Source organism: Anguilla anguilla, chromosome 1 (assembly GCF_013347855.1).
Source record: "Anguilla anguilla isolate fAngAng1 chromosome 1, fAngAng1.pri, whole genome shotgun sequence".
Taxonomy (NCBI): Eukaryota; Metazoa; Chordata; class Actinopteri; order Anguilliformes; family Anguillidae; genus Anguilla; species Anguilla anguilla.
Window position 1 is genome coordinate 71,102,503 of NC_049201.1, and position 14,027 is coordinate 71,116,529.

A 14,027-nucleotide genomic window follows, 5' to 3' on the forward strand; every position below is an offset into this window, starting at 1 on the left:
TGTGTCTAACTTGCTAGCTTAAGAGAGTGCAAAGAAATACTAGTAAACAATAAAAATGGCAGAGATGAGAGCGTGGTCCATGTTTTGTACCAGTGAATACATACACATTTAGCAGAGGAAATTAGCAAAAATATGAACCAAGGATTACATTTTGTGTACGTGAAGTGCCGCACTGTTCCTGACAGAAGGGCCCTGTATGCCACCAAAATGATTAATGTCATTACTGAGTTTGGCAGAATTACTCCATTTTGATATTTTATCTCAAGGGTTGGTGTAAGTAGCATAGAATCCTGGGTATTCTATGCTACTCGACTAACAGGAAGGCAGGTTTCATTGCAGCCATTGTGTAAAAATTTTGAGGCATCCTTGTGCCATTGTTGTGGCAGCTCTGTGTGTGTGTTGGTATGCATGTGCCTGCAGTGTTACTTTGGCTGACACTGCTGTGGAAGTAATGTCTGCTCTTATATTATGATGCAGTATTTTGGACATATTTCCATTTTAAAGTCACATACAAACATACATCTTAAGTAATGCCCCAACTGCCGAGAATAGACAATGGCAGTCTACTTTGTAGTTATTGGCATACGTTACAGCTTTTGAAATTTTGAGGGAAAATTCACCCAGAATCCAAACAATGTTTTTACTATCCACTGATGATGATAAATATACTTGTGATTGTCTTTGCCATTTTGAAATCGATTGTATGCCATTTTGAAATCGATTGTATGCCCTATCTGAAGGATGCTGGTCCTCTGTCAGTCAAGCAAGTCTTTCGTCTGAAGCTGCCATATTTCATTGCAAAGTATTTTTCTATAATATCTATGTAATGTTGGTGAGACACTTGGGAACTGTATTACAGTGGCAAATGCAAAGAACGGTTTTACCGAGTTTGATTTGAAGCTGAAAATACCAGCCAAATTATGTTTAGCAAAAATTACTACCACTGTAAGCATTAGTAACATGTATGCTTCATGAAATGGGGTGAGGTTTTTCTTTAAAGGAGAATTTTGCCCATATTAAATACATATAAAATTGTGTATTTCCCTTTGTACTTACTGTAGTATGAAAACAACAGTTTGGACTTATTTTACTAACTTAAGAATTAATCAACTTTATTAATCAAAATTTAAAAAAAATTTTCTAAGGCATAGAACTTCCAGTTTGGCTTACTGAAACCACAGATATATTAAATTGAGCTGTTTCTCAGCACTGTCTTCTACTTCAAAGATACCAATATCACAGGATTTTTGGCCACGCCCTTAAATTTCAGAAGATGCTTCTGATTGGAAAGTTTCAGAATTAACAACAGGGAGACAAATGAGTGTCTGGCTAGTCTAAAGAATATGTGCTAAACCTATAGCCTACATGGCATTGAAATCATTCATGTCCAGTCGTTTTCTTGTCCGGTACATATTTATTTGCAAGATGGATAAAATGTCAAATGATGTCTGGGTGAGGCTGGCACTTTAATAATGATAATAAATAATAATAATGGCTTGCATTTTTATCGCGCTTTTATCCAACTCAAAGTGCTTTACGGTGATGAGGGGGAAACTCCTCAAACTCCAATGTGTAGCCCCCACCTGAGGGAGAGTGATTTTTGCCCATTAAGCGGGGGGGATGATTAGGCAGCGGGCTGAGAGCCAGGTTGGGAATTTAGCCAGGACACCAGAGGCCTCTGTGTCATGAAGCAGGATTACGGAGTTAGCTGGATAACTGCATCGAGTAAAACCCAGAACCCTCTCAAAACCTGGAACATGGGCTGAAATGTATTTATTTATTTATTTGTTTATTTATTTGTTTGTTTGTTTGTTTGTTTTTAAAATTTCTGGGTTTTACTCTGCAGTTTATCCCGCTAAATGATACAGGCCCCAGGGAACCCCCTACTTTTTGAAATAAATGTCATATTTTCCAGCCCTAGCCTTCAAGGTGCCCTAAGCAGGATTTGATTTGGGGGTATCCCCCAACACCACATTAAAAGATAATAGATATTTTAGAATAATTATGGGAGCCCCCTGGTGGTCACGGGGCCCTAAGCAGCAGCTTATATCGCCACTTACTGGGTCGGGCCAGCTCTGAGTGTTGTGGAATGTTTAATGATTATAGTGAATCTGGGCCTCATTTTACAATCTCATCTGAAAGACAGTGTCTCCTGCAGTGTCCCCTTCACTGCACTGGGGTTTATTTGACCCGAGAGATGATGGCCACTTGACCCACCCGCGACACGTCTAGTGGCAACTGAGTTTCCCCAGAAGGGGTCCCATCTTAGTACTAACCAAGCCCACTTCTGCCTTTTTTTCAGCCATTCAGCAGGAGCAGGGTGCACGTGGTGATATGGCTGCTGACAAAGATGCCTTCAAGAGCTATGGCTAAAAATGGTAGGCTTCCTCAATCCTGACCCTGCCAGTGCTGATGTGGCTGGACCTCCCTTAGGCTAATGCAGAATTGCCTATTGCATTGCCCAGTAGGTGCAGGGTTCCCTAGCGAGGTATTCTTTTCCTCGAGGCACGATGACAATGATTAGTCAATGGGGCACCGCTGGTCTCCATGCTGCTGTTCTCCAGCACATTGTGTGCATCCCTGCTGGTGAGCTGCGAGATAAAGATTGTAAGGCTGACTGCATGGACTTTGCAGGACATGCATTCTAGTGTGCGCTCTATGGAATTGATCAAGGTTGTTGCAGGGGAGGGACATTCTCAGTTGGGCATTCCCAAATTGGAAGAAGCAGAATGGTGGTTTGTTTTTTTATTTTGTTTTTAATAGGTGTTTCAGCTGTATGTTGTGTGATGTTGATTGCGGTCAGATGGGTTCTCAAATTCCCAACAGGAATTTATCGGTTTGCTTCCATTTTATATTTAATGGCCAGTATTCAGAAAGCTATTTTTAAAAACTACATTCTGCACACTAATTTCTACAGAAATTATTAGAACTTAAATTGGCTTTCAACTTGTTAAAGTGTATAATTTGCAAATGAATGTATGAATATGAACACAATTCGTTCCAGTTGTATTTACAATTTCTGTTTTTTTTTGCTTGCAGTAAGATTAAACTGCAATGTCATAATTTATCCAGAAGGTGGAGCTGAGAGAATGGCTTTCTGTTTTTTTCGTCCTCCTCCCAACCCCCCCCCCCCCCCCCCCCCCCCCCCAAACCCCCAAGAGCAATGGTCATGTGGATTCGACCGATAGAGAGTAACTGAATTTGCAGTTTGCGAGATTGACTGTTGGTGTGTTCACATATGCTAAATGACCTGATATCTGTAGCTGCTGGAGTGCACAAACTAGAACATTGGGTACTGTTTTGACTACACCTATAGCATGTTCATGCTGTGTGTGGAAGCAGTCATGCAGAACCTTTGGAATTTCTGTATTCATTTTAGTAGTGTCAGTCACCCTGACTACAATTTGATTTATTCACTGGAAATGAGTAAATGGCATTTTAAATGAGCATCACAATATTAAAAAATGTGCTTTTTAGTTTAAATTATAAGAGAAATTTGGAGCTTAATTCCAGGCCCTTTAAGGGGTCCTCCTTTTAACTAATACAATTTTATTGGCAGTATCTCATATCCCTGTTCCAAAAGGGGGAAATCAACTGTTACAACATAAAAATCACTTGGACAGCAAGGATTCTTTTTGCAATTGTCTAAATTAAAAACGATTAATGTAACGCTAACTGCAAGCACTCTGCATTTGCTATGAAAATGCGAGTAGATAATTTGTTTGTTTAGCTCCAAACTGATATTTCCATGAAATATTAAAGATTCAAATGTACATTTCAAAATATTTCTGTATTTCTATGAAGCCTACCTAAGCTCACTGTAGTCAAGTACTGCTGTTTTGCCTCTTGGTCTCACGCGGCCTTTGCATGGGGGGAGTTGTGGGCGGAGTAAGTGACCTAGTTTTGTCCAATAGCTCCTTGTAAGGGGAGGAGTCAGGATTACTTTAAGCCAATCACGATGAGGTCGTCCTGCCGATGGGCAGCACCCGCGCGTGCTAGGGCCATGTGCGCCCTCGGAGAGGAGGATTCGGTCTTAAAGAGACTTTGTGGAATTTCTGTCGGCAAAAACCGACGGGCGCTCACGTTTCAAGCGGATTAAAGGTGATCTGAGAAATTATGCACCCTGAGTAGCTGGGAGGAAAACCAGGCCTAGTAGGCTATATCATATTAAGTAGTAATGTATATTGTTCGGGGGTCTCAAATGTAACCGAATGTTTTAAATGTTAAATTCTGCTAATTAGGCTAGTCAGATCTAGAATAGATCTGAAATAAAAAAACGCATTTAGTATTGTTGCTAAATAAAAAAATACATTTAAATATGGTTGTTTCAGTGGTTTTGCTATTTATTGGATCCATACTTTCATTACGGCACCAGATGTTTGGCGGTATGACCAAGCGACGTGTTCGGGCACCTGGGAAGTGTGTAAATTTAGAGCAACAAATAACGGGTTAATGTTTGGGAACATAAAGTTCTGTGGACGGGGTGGGACGCCTTGATGTCAAAGTGTACCCTACTCCGGCTTATAATTGGCTAGATTGCTTTGGAGGTTGGGCTCTCACCAGGCTTTGAGGCGTGGTGTTGGGGAGGTGTGTCTCATTAATATTGATAAACACCCCCCCTCCTGCTCCATTACCCGTGAGATGTGACGTCACGAGAATTGCCCGTGTTCGTTCCAGCTGACTCCAGCCTCGGCTCGAGCGCAAGCTGTGAGTCTACATACAGAAAGAGAAAGAGGGGGAGAAGCAGAATTAAAAAAAAAAAAAAAAAAAGAGAGAGCGAGCGAGAGCGACAGAAGGGAAAGGGGGGAAAAAACAAGAAGCTATCACATCAACCAATCGCGCTGCTTAGCTGCACATTTTCTGTTAGGCTATTAATTTGTTTTTTGTTTTTGATTTTTAAAAAACGGTTTATGGTCGGTATTTCTGTTCTGCGTGTATTATTGATAAATAACATTTTTCCATAAGGTTGCAGCGTTTGCAATTTTTCGAAGTTTCAGTGCGACGAAAGCCAAGTCTAGTTCTGTACGCGAGTCTCGATTTGCGCTTGGTTCACTTCAGGAATTCATTATAGACATTTGTTATTATCTTTTATTTTGATTTTGTCCTGATGGTGAAGAAATTGTCAGATTTCCGAACAATTACAAAAATCAGTCTAACTTTAAGAAGATAGGAAATAAGGAAATATTCTACATTTACGCAAGAGGACGATACAAAACAACAACTGCAACAAGGATATTAGAATACATTAGCACATAGCCACTCGCTGGATTAAGGGCGAGAAATATAGTTTTACAATTGGAGCTCTTCACCGTATTGTAAACACGAACACTTTCGATAAATGATCAGACATAATATATTTACGTAGCAGCGAAACTCGATTTGACTGCGCGCGAGTATCCGGCTAAACAGATTATTGTACAGTTGTGAGTATCGCATTTATTGGATATATTATTTAATGTAATTGTCTATTCGCTAGACTTGTGGACCGATATGTGCATAAGGAGGACTAAAACGATCCAAATAATCTAGTTATAGAGCAGCCAAATTTGACCGTAATCACCGTAATTTAGGACAAGTTGTCGTTGTAGTGTAACCACGACACCATTAAATTAATCCGTAATTAATCGATTAACTGTCAACAACGCACATTAAAATAGGCGGCCACCGAGTGATGTCCAGGCCGCTCACACAGCTTCTACCCCCTGACCTCCCCGCCGGAGCTAGCCCTCAGTTTGGGAGTAGTAACACGGCGAGCAGTACTCTAGGTGGTGGGCACCTGGGTTCCATGGCAAGCTTGAAGTCCCTTCTGCAGCTCCCAATCAAAGGCGACCAGCGAGGGAAAGACTGCTGTGATATGAAAGGTGAGGATTTTTATCTAAGCGTCTAAGCTGGATTGTGATTCTTTCTCGTTGTCTGAGTGAGCTAACACTCAGCAACCCTCACCTGACGTCCAAAGCCACTTCTGTGCTGTCCTCTTTGCTTACACCTCAAAATGTATTTATTTTAATTTATTTTCGATGTGTGTTTATGTGTGTTTGAGCTGTGAGTGATTTGGAGGGAAAACAAGGGACTGAACATTGGACACTTTACTGCTGAAATACTGTCTGTCTCACCATATGCAAAATCCTACTTCAGTGCTTAGACAGTATTTTTGCAATTACTTAGAAATTCCCCCCTGCTGCCCTTCACTCCCCAAAGATATAATGGAGTACTGTACAAATGCTCAGAAGTACAGATATAGGTATTCACACCACAGTGCATTCGTACAGTACACAAGCAGTATTGTGATTATCACATATGCATGTTAGTGTACATGGATATAAAGTGTGCACAAATGCATGGTTCAACATACAGTTCTTGCATTTGCCACTACAAATAACCACTTACTAGTGGACACAATTACAATACCTTATTCTCAGTTAAGTGCTCTCTGTAATGAAGCAAGGTTTACTTGACATCCACACATTGCCATTGCTACAGACTAGAAGACTTACATGGGAGTTCCTGATTTGAATTTAGAGAATGCACTTATGAAAGTCAGTAACTAACAAAAATGTTAAGTGCCCTTTGTGTGTGGTTGATGATGGCTCATTTGAAAGGGTTGAGTCTACATTGTCATCCAGCTCTATTTGCATGTCCCTTGTCTGCAAGTGCATTTACTAGATGTCATAATGAATCTTAAATTTACATAAAATTCCCTAAAAGCCAATGGTTGACATATTTCACAAAATAAGGCATACATAGGGATGCATGCATATTGCACATATGCATGCAGACATGGATGATGTATTCCTTTCAATGTTTATCTCCACTCTCAAAAGTATATGCCAAAGCTATGATTGTTTAAAATACCATTTACTGCATTATTAGTATCTCACTCTTTTTGCCAGTGCCTGACTGCTTTTTCGTTAATTGCTGTTGTGATATATACTTTCTTATACAGTTGTGCATGAAGATGTATAACCGCATTCAAGGATGCAAACCCATGACCCTCTGAGCTAATCTCTCTTGTGTCTCTGTCTCTGTCTCTCCCTCTCCCCCCCCCCCCCTCTCTCTCTCTCTCTCAGACAAAGACAAACCCCTGGACTCTGATGAGGACTCTGGCTCTATGGCTGGGGGCATTGTGGGTAGTGGTGGGAGTGGCAGCGGATGCTCCCTGCGCTCCTCCTCCCAGTCTGCCTTCCTGGGACCCCTGCTTTGGGAGCGCACCCTGCCTTGCGACGGGGGCCTGTTCCAGTTGCAGTACATGGACCTGGAGGAGTTTCTGACTGAGAACGGGATGGGCAGCCTGCACAACAACAGCTCCAGCTCTGCCCAGATCCCCTCCCAGAGCTCCCAGTCCGCCATCCCCAACCAGAGTTCCCAGTGTCCCCCATCTTCCCCCCCGCCCTGCTCGTCATCCTCGTCCTCCTCTTCCTCATCCTCTCCCTCCTTGCTGGGCCTGGACATGCAGCAAACAACGCAAGGCCTGCTGGGAGGGTCGGAGTGTCTGCACAGTGAGTTTCTTTAAAGGTCTCCACAGGGAAAAAAATAAAAGAGCGCTCCTAGTGAAGCAGTGGTATTAGGATATGCAAAAAGCAGGGTTGCCATGCATTTAATTTGGTCTGAATTGTATTTAAAAGACACAGGATTGAAATGGGGCAGATGAGGTGCCAGGTAGGGCGAGTGGGGGGGGGGGGGGGGGGGGCGGGCGGGGTACAGGAAAGGTGCAGAGCTATAACTTCTATTGAGAATGGGTAATGAATTTCTAGAACAGTGCAGGATTTAAATTTTGACAGAGTACTACAATACTATACTCCACAGATGGCGACAGATTTGCCACAGTATGTGGCAATCATGGGCTTAACCCAATGTATGCACATTTTGACAATAGTATAGTACTAAGAGAGAAAAGAGGCTTCATATTTGACTCGGGCAGACTTGACAGACAACAAATCATCATAGACAGTAAGTGAGACTGAAGGAGAGAGAGAGAGGTCAGAAGGAAAGAGAGAAGAGAAATTCTAGAAATGTGAGAATGGACAGAAAGAGGTTAACATGGACACTGACCAACTAACTGGCACTACAGTAAAGTTTTAACAACAGTGAAAGGACAGGAAAGGTAGAGCCAGAGAGAGAATATGTGATTGCGTGCCTTTAAACCTCTCTCTCTCTGCCTCACACGCTTAGTCCATGTGCATGTGGCCCGTCACGTGCTGATGCAGAAAGTAATAGAGCGAGAGAACAAGGGGAGGAGCCGAGTCAGAGAACGACGGGTGAAAAGACAGAGAGAGGGAGGCGGTGTGGATAAACAACAGTGCAGTGCTGAGACCTGGCTTAAAGCGATTTGCTTCATTTATTTTCATTGGATGTATAACTACACTTAAGTTTACAGTTGTGAACCTATGCAATATCTACTCACAGACAGGCAGTTAATTGGATGAACGGTATAATAGTGTGTTGAATAAAGGGTGGGCTGGGTGGGCTGGGAGGGAGGGGAGGGGGAAGCAGAAGTGTTCTGTTTTGTTGGAGTTCTATTTAGAGGGAAAGCAGAGGGGCAGAGGGGGTGTGTTTGTGTGCTCAGCGCTGTGGGAGGGGGCTGTATAATGTTACACGTCAAGAACACTGTGTGTGTGGCGGCAGGGAGGTGTGTTACATAAGTTGCCCGTGTAACTTACTGCTTACTGTATGTGAAGTATGTTCCCTTTCTGAGTCTCCCCAAGATTACATATGATATGCAGTGAATAGATAGAATTAACCTGATTTCTGGTGAATAGAATTCCATCTACTGAGGCGGAAACATGACAGATTGAATGGCTATTTATTTATTTATTTTGTGATCGCACAATTAAATCAGAGATGGGAATGTTTAGGGAAATGACTGAGATCAAAGGGCAGGGAGGCAAGTTGTTCGTTTATAGTGCAGCCCTGCTTCCACCTGGTGGTTAGCAGTTGTCACTGCAGTGTAGATTGGCGTGAACCATTTTGTGCGCTCCTACACAATAATGCGCTTTCAGCCCTCTTTCCTCAGTTCATTTTTAACACTCCCTGTACACGTTTTATCATTTCTGACAGCGTTTAAAATTATATGTATGTCCCATAGGTGGCCAAGGAGCCCCTCTGGATCCTTCTCCATCTCCCTCTTCTTCCTGCCCTCCACCTCCTGCACCTCCCGCCGCCAATGGGGCTGATGTCATGGTGAACTTTGACCCAGACCCCGCTGACCTGGCGCTGTCCAGTGTGCCGGGCCAGGAGGCCTTCGACCCGCGGAGGCACCGCTTCAGCGAGGAGGAGCTCAAGCCGCAGCCCATGATCAAGAAGGCCCGCAAGATGCTGGTGCCGGAGGACCTGAAGGTGGTTCCCTATCCTATGTGTACACATGGTGGCAGTGGAGAGCGCTGAATTTACAGCAGTTGTGCTTTGAGGGGCGTTGGGCTCACGTTAGCTCATAGCAGCCTGAAGCCGTTAACACATAACTGTGGAGCCGACTGCAGTTTCCCTTTGCAGCTGAAGACTGAACAGCATCTTGAAACATTTTTAAGTGTGCTGTCCTGCAGCAATCATTGTGCACATGTACGCGTACCGCACACACGTGCACACACACATGCACACCCACACACTCACACTCACACACTAAAGTTAGTAGTGAGGGCATTTAATATGTCACTGGTGCTCTAGTGTTGATGTCATGGATTGCAGAGGCACAAATGTAAGTGTTTTGTCACACTGTATATCCTGGACTATTTCAGAACTTGAAGTACGACTCTCATACCAGTTCACTTACATGGCACAAACACGTAAATACATTTTTAGTGATGGGAATTGTAAAATAAAATGTTTCAGAGGGTAATGTTTATTTATATTTATTTGAAAAATGTGTATGTAGAGTGTTCATTTTCAGCAGTAGTGGTTTATTTGTCTTTGAAGTGATGCAGTCATTTTACGTTGTGTGTTTTCCGTGGGTTGCAGTAATTCGGTAGCTCCTGCAGTTGTTCTGAGTAGAAAGCAATGGACATGAACTTGAATTGAATTTGAAACTGTATTGATCGATGATCAGAAGTGGTTCTGCTGGGTCATCCTGTATGTTGCATGCCTGTACTTGTCTTGAGCTGTGCTGGTGTGTCTGGCGGGGCTATCTTTAAATCCTTTGTAATCACAACATTGTGTCCTTTTAGATTTTGTATTGGGCGTGCCGTGGCAGGGCGTTCTTCCTGGCTAATATGGCCTGCTTGCCTGGATGTTGAGTCAAGGATAAAAAATTTCCATTGCTATTTTGCATTTGTTTTATGCAGCGGAAATGAGAGAGGAGGCTAGCAACATGCGATTGGGTATTGAAAGTTTTCACTTAAAATTTTTACCTTAGTGCTCAGTTTTAGTGATTTCTGATTTTATGGTCTAATTAATTTGTCCAGTAAAGTTCCGAACAAGTGATATTTTCAGCTCTTCTGGTGGTAGAGAGCAGCCCATTCCATTCCAAGGCTTTGCTTCTGGATCTGGGAGCAAGTGTGTCCTTTTAACTCGTGTGAACGTTAAGTTATTGGATCTTTAGATGCCTTTAAGGCATGTCATTGCTCGTGCAGTTTGGTGACTGCATGTCGCATTGCTAACTTGCCCGGTGTGTCATCACTAGAAACACACTTCATCTGCACCAATGAACCCAACCCTCAGAAACGCATTAATTCATCACAGTGGCGTCAGTACACGTCTACTGCGATGACCCCGCCCGTCCCTCGCTGTGTAGCAGTGTTAATGCCCTCTCGCCAGTCCTACACCCAGCTCCAATTTTCTTTAGTCCTGATTTTAATGCAGCAGCCAGTAAACCCTTCCGTCCGTTTAACCCCCTCCTGCCGCTCTGTCCCCTTCTCAGGACGACAAGTACTGGAGCCGGCGGTGTAAGAACAACGAGGCGGCCAAGCGGTCCCGGGACGCCCGGCGGTTGAAGGAGAACCAGATCTCGGTGCGCGCGGCTTTCCTGGAGCGGGAGAACGCGGCGCTGCGGCAGGAAGTGGCCGACATGCGAAAGGAACTGGGCCGCTGCCGTAACATCCTTAACAAATACGAAAGCCGACATGAAGAACAGTGAAGGGAGAGACGGCCGGGGGGAGGAAGACTGCGATGGGTGGGCCGGGAGGGGTGACAAAGGCTGAAGACATGATGATGATGATGATGGTGATGGTGATGATAATAATGATGATGATGATGATGATGAAAGTAAAATAAGTTTAAGAGGACAGGAAAAGCAGTAGGGTAGAGGAAGAGCAGTAAAGGTGGCAGGACAGTTTTTTCTATTAACAAAAATGGTATATTTTTGAACTAGAGAATGGGGGAGAGAAGAGGAAAGAACAGGCAGAGGGAATTGCAATGAATTACATGTGACTGAGCAGAAGGGCTCGGGTGAGATTCAGGAACCGATCAAGAGAAGATTTTGACATAGTATAACTGTATATTTTTATATTCGCAAAAATGAGAAGGGGGTGGACAGTGGAAATTTTGGAAATAATTTTGTATATTTTATATATGGGTGGGAGGGAATTTGGATAGAGAAAGATGAATATAAAATGATATCTTTTAAAAAATCATTATTGAATGATATATTTGAAATGAGGATTTTTGAATGGAGATATGTGAAAAGATGAGTCGGGAATATGGGTGTGATGTAAGGATGAACTGGAGGAATGTAAAATGGAAGACTACAGAGGCTGAGATAGGGATGGGGGAAGGGTTTTTGAGTGAAACTGTAGAGAGAAAAAACTAAATGAAAATTTTGTAGTTAAAATTTTATTGTGGGTTTGTTCAAGCACTTAATTTGTTATCTTCTCTTTGATTCCTTTGTTGAAGTGAATGTCTATAGACATGGTAGGGAGCAAGTAGAGAGAGAGAAATTACAAAACACTTAATAGTTCAGCAAATATTTCACAAATATAGAGAGTCCATTTGCCGAGAGCTTTTCCCATGTATATATGTAAAGGGCTGGGTAGGGACTTGATACGTTCAGTACCTTCGAGACAGTCATTACGACACAATGTAACACACTGGAGAGACCTGTCATTTGTATATCCTCTCAGATTTTTTCTCTCTCTCTATTGGATTTGTGAACAGAATTAAACTGGTATAGAATTTATCACCCAGGTTAAGTTGGCAGTGAGTGTGATTAATGCGTCACTGGTGCTCCAGAGTGCGGATTGCATGCAATATAGCAGCCCACTTAAAGCATTTCACTGCACTTTGTATTGCTCATCCTGTGTTATGTCAGTACTTTTGCTCTCAGTCCTATACCAGTTTGTCTACATGACAATCCACCTTTACACAACCTTTTAAAATGCCTATGCTGTTCTGGGTATCGTACAAATATGTTTCATACCACGGTATATTCGTACCTCTCTTTAAAAAAAAAAAAAAAAACCTGTCCTTTTCCTATAAAACGCACCCCTTTTGTTACTGTATGCTAAAAATATATATTATACTATGAATTATTATAGGAAAAAGAAGCTGTCTGATTAAATGTAAGTGTATATATAAATAAGTATATATGTGAATGTGTGGATATGCGAGTGTGTGTATATATGCAAATTATAATTCCAAGAGATGTCAGGTTAATTGGAATGATGTTAAATTCTCAGATATCTGGGAAAGGAAAGGCCAAATTTCAAAATGCTGATGCAAAGGAGTGGGGGTTTATTTTTTAACCGCTTAATTTCCAGTTTCATTTCTCAGCTTCCCCATTCCATCTTTGCAAACTGTTGAAATGCATGGTACACTACCAACTCATCTTGGGAGGAAGGTTCTAGTAAAACCAGATATGAACTCTGTTGGGTTAATAAGTCTGTTAATTTAGTTGTTGGGATTCAATGACCTTTTTTATCATTGTTACTATTATGATTATTATTGTTAGTGTTATCCTTGCTGTTTATGATTACATTTTATGTTTTCAGCATTTCTTGGAACATTTTTCTGAAGGAATGCACAGTTTTTACTTCCCTCGTACCTTTATTTCGAATTCTTTTTTGATAGCTACACTTTGTATGAGCCTGTTCACTGTCAGCACAATCAATTGCGATTCCACCAGGCCCTGGGTGCATTGTGGGGGCTTCCTGTGTTTGAATTTCAAAAATGGAAAAACAACAAAAACTATGGATTTTTTTTTTCTTGGAGGCATTTGAAATAACCCTCACAGCAGCCTATATATTGCCAGCTGTATTGACCTCTGATGCTGCTAACCTCCTGTTGGAATTTAAAAAGAGTTCCAGATTTTATTATTTTTTGTATACTTGGGAACTGAAGTCATTGAAGCTTATAAGCTATTGACAGTACTGTTTTTTGTGTAAGCTTACTTCAACTTTAATGGGCATTTGTTGCTCATCTTTGCATCATCATGACCGTATGCTTTCCCAAATGGACTGTGGGTTATGTAGTCCTTTTTTCCTTCAGAAGTGGATAATGAATATTTAGCTCTTATTGTGACTTATTAACTACAAATCCCATCAGCACACCACTACCCAACTGCACCGGTGATGTCTACTGTTCCTGTCCAAAGGAATGCTGGGGAATGTAGTCTGGCTTTCCAAAGCACCAATAAAGAATTATCCTTACTCACTGAGTAAACATTGTTAGTGTCTCAGTATTTTGTCATTTAATTTACATACGAATACAGAAAGTGACACAATGGTTCCTGATGTCAAATGGCAAGATTTCCAATGCACGCTACATACAATATGCATTAACAAAAACAGATGGAGATATTTTTGGATCATTAGACTTTATTTCATTAGAAGTGTTATATATTTGTTAGATATGTGTTTAATTTAATTTACCCTGAGGAGGGAGGGGGGTGGGGGAGAGTATGCATTTCTGTTTGTTGTAGAGTTGTGAGAGGTACAGAGAGTACCTCTGTAAATATTTCTATGCGCACGTGTGCAGGTATCAGTGGTTGTATGTGGGGGTGTGTTTGTTCATGCCTATCTCTGTCCATCTGTCTGTATCACTCTGGTTTCACAATGTGGGTGAAAGGTCTCTTTCTTTGGAATTTTCTTACCCTCGATGGTTGAACA

At 42.0% G+C, this 14,027-nt stretch overlaps 1 protein-coding gene across 1 annotated transcript; it reads left to right on the plus strand.

Moving 5' to 3' along the window:
* Nucleotides 1-3,184: 3,184 nt before the first annotated feature.
* dbpb (D site albumin promoter binding protein b) lies at nucleotides 3,185-13,581 on the plus strand. The gene is made up of 4 exons (XM_035427753.1): nucleotides 3,185-5,861; nucleotides 7,068-7,496; nucleotides 9,083-9,333; nucleotides 10,847-13,581. The coding sequence occupies exons 1-4, from the start codon at nucleotides 5,672-5,674 to the stop codon at nucleotides 11,060-11,062; spliced, it is 1,086 nt and encodes a 361-aa protein (XP_035283644.1). The 5' UTR covers nucleotides 3,185-5,671; the 3' UTR covers nucleotides 11,063-13,581.
* Nucleotides 13,582-14,027: the final 446 nt, after the last annotated feature.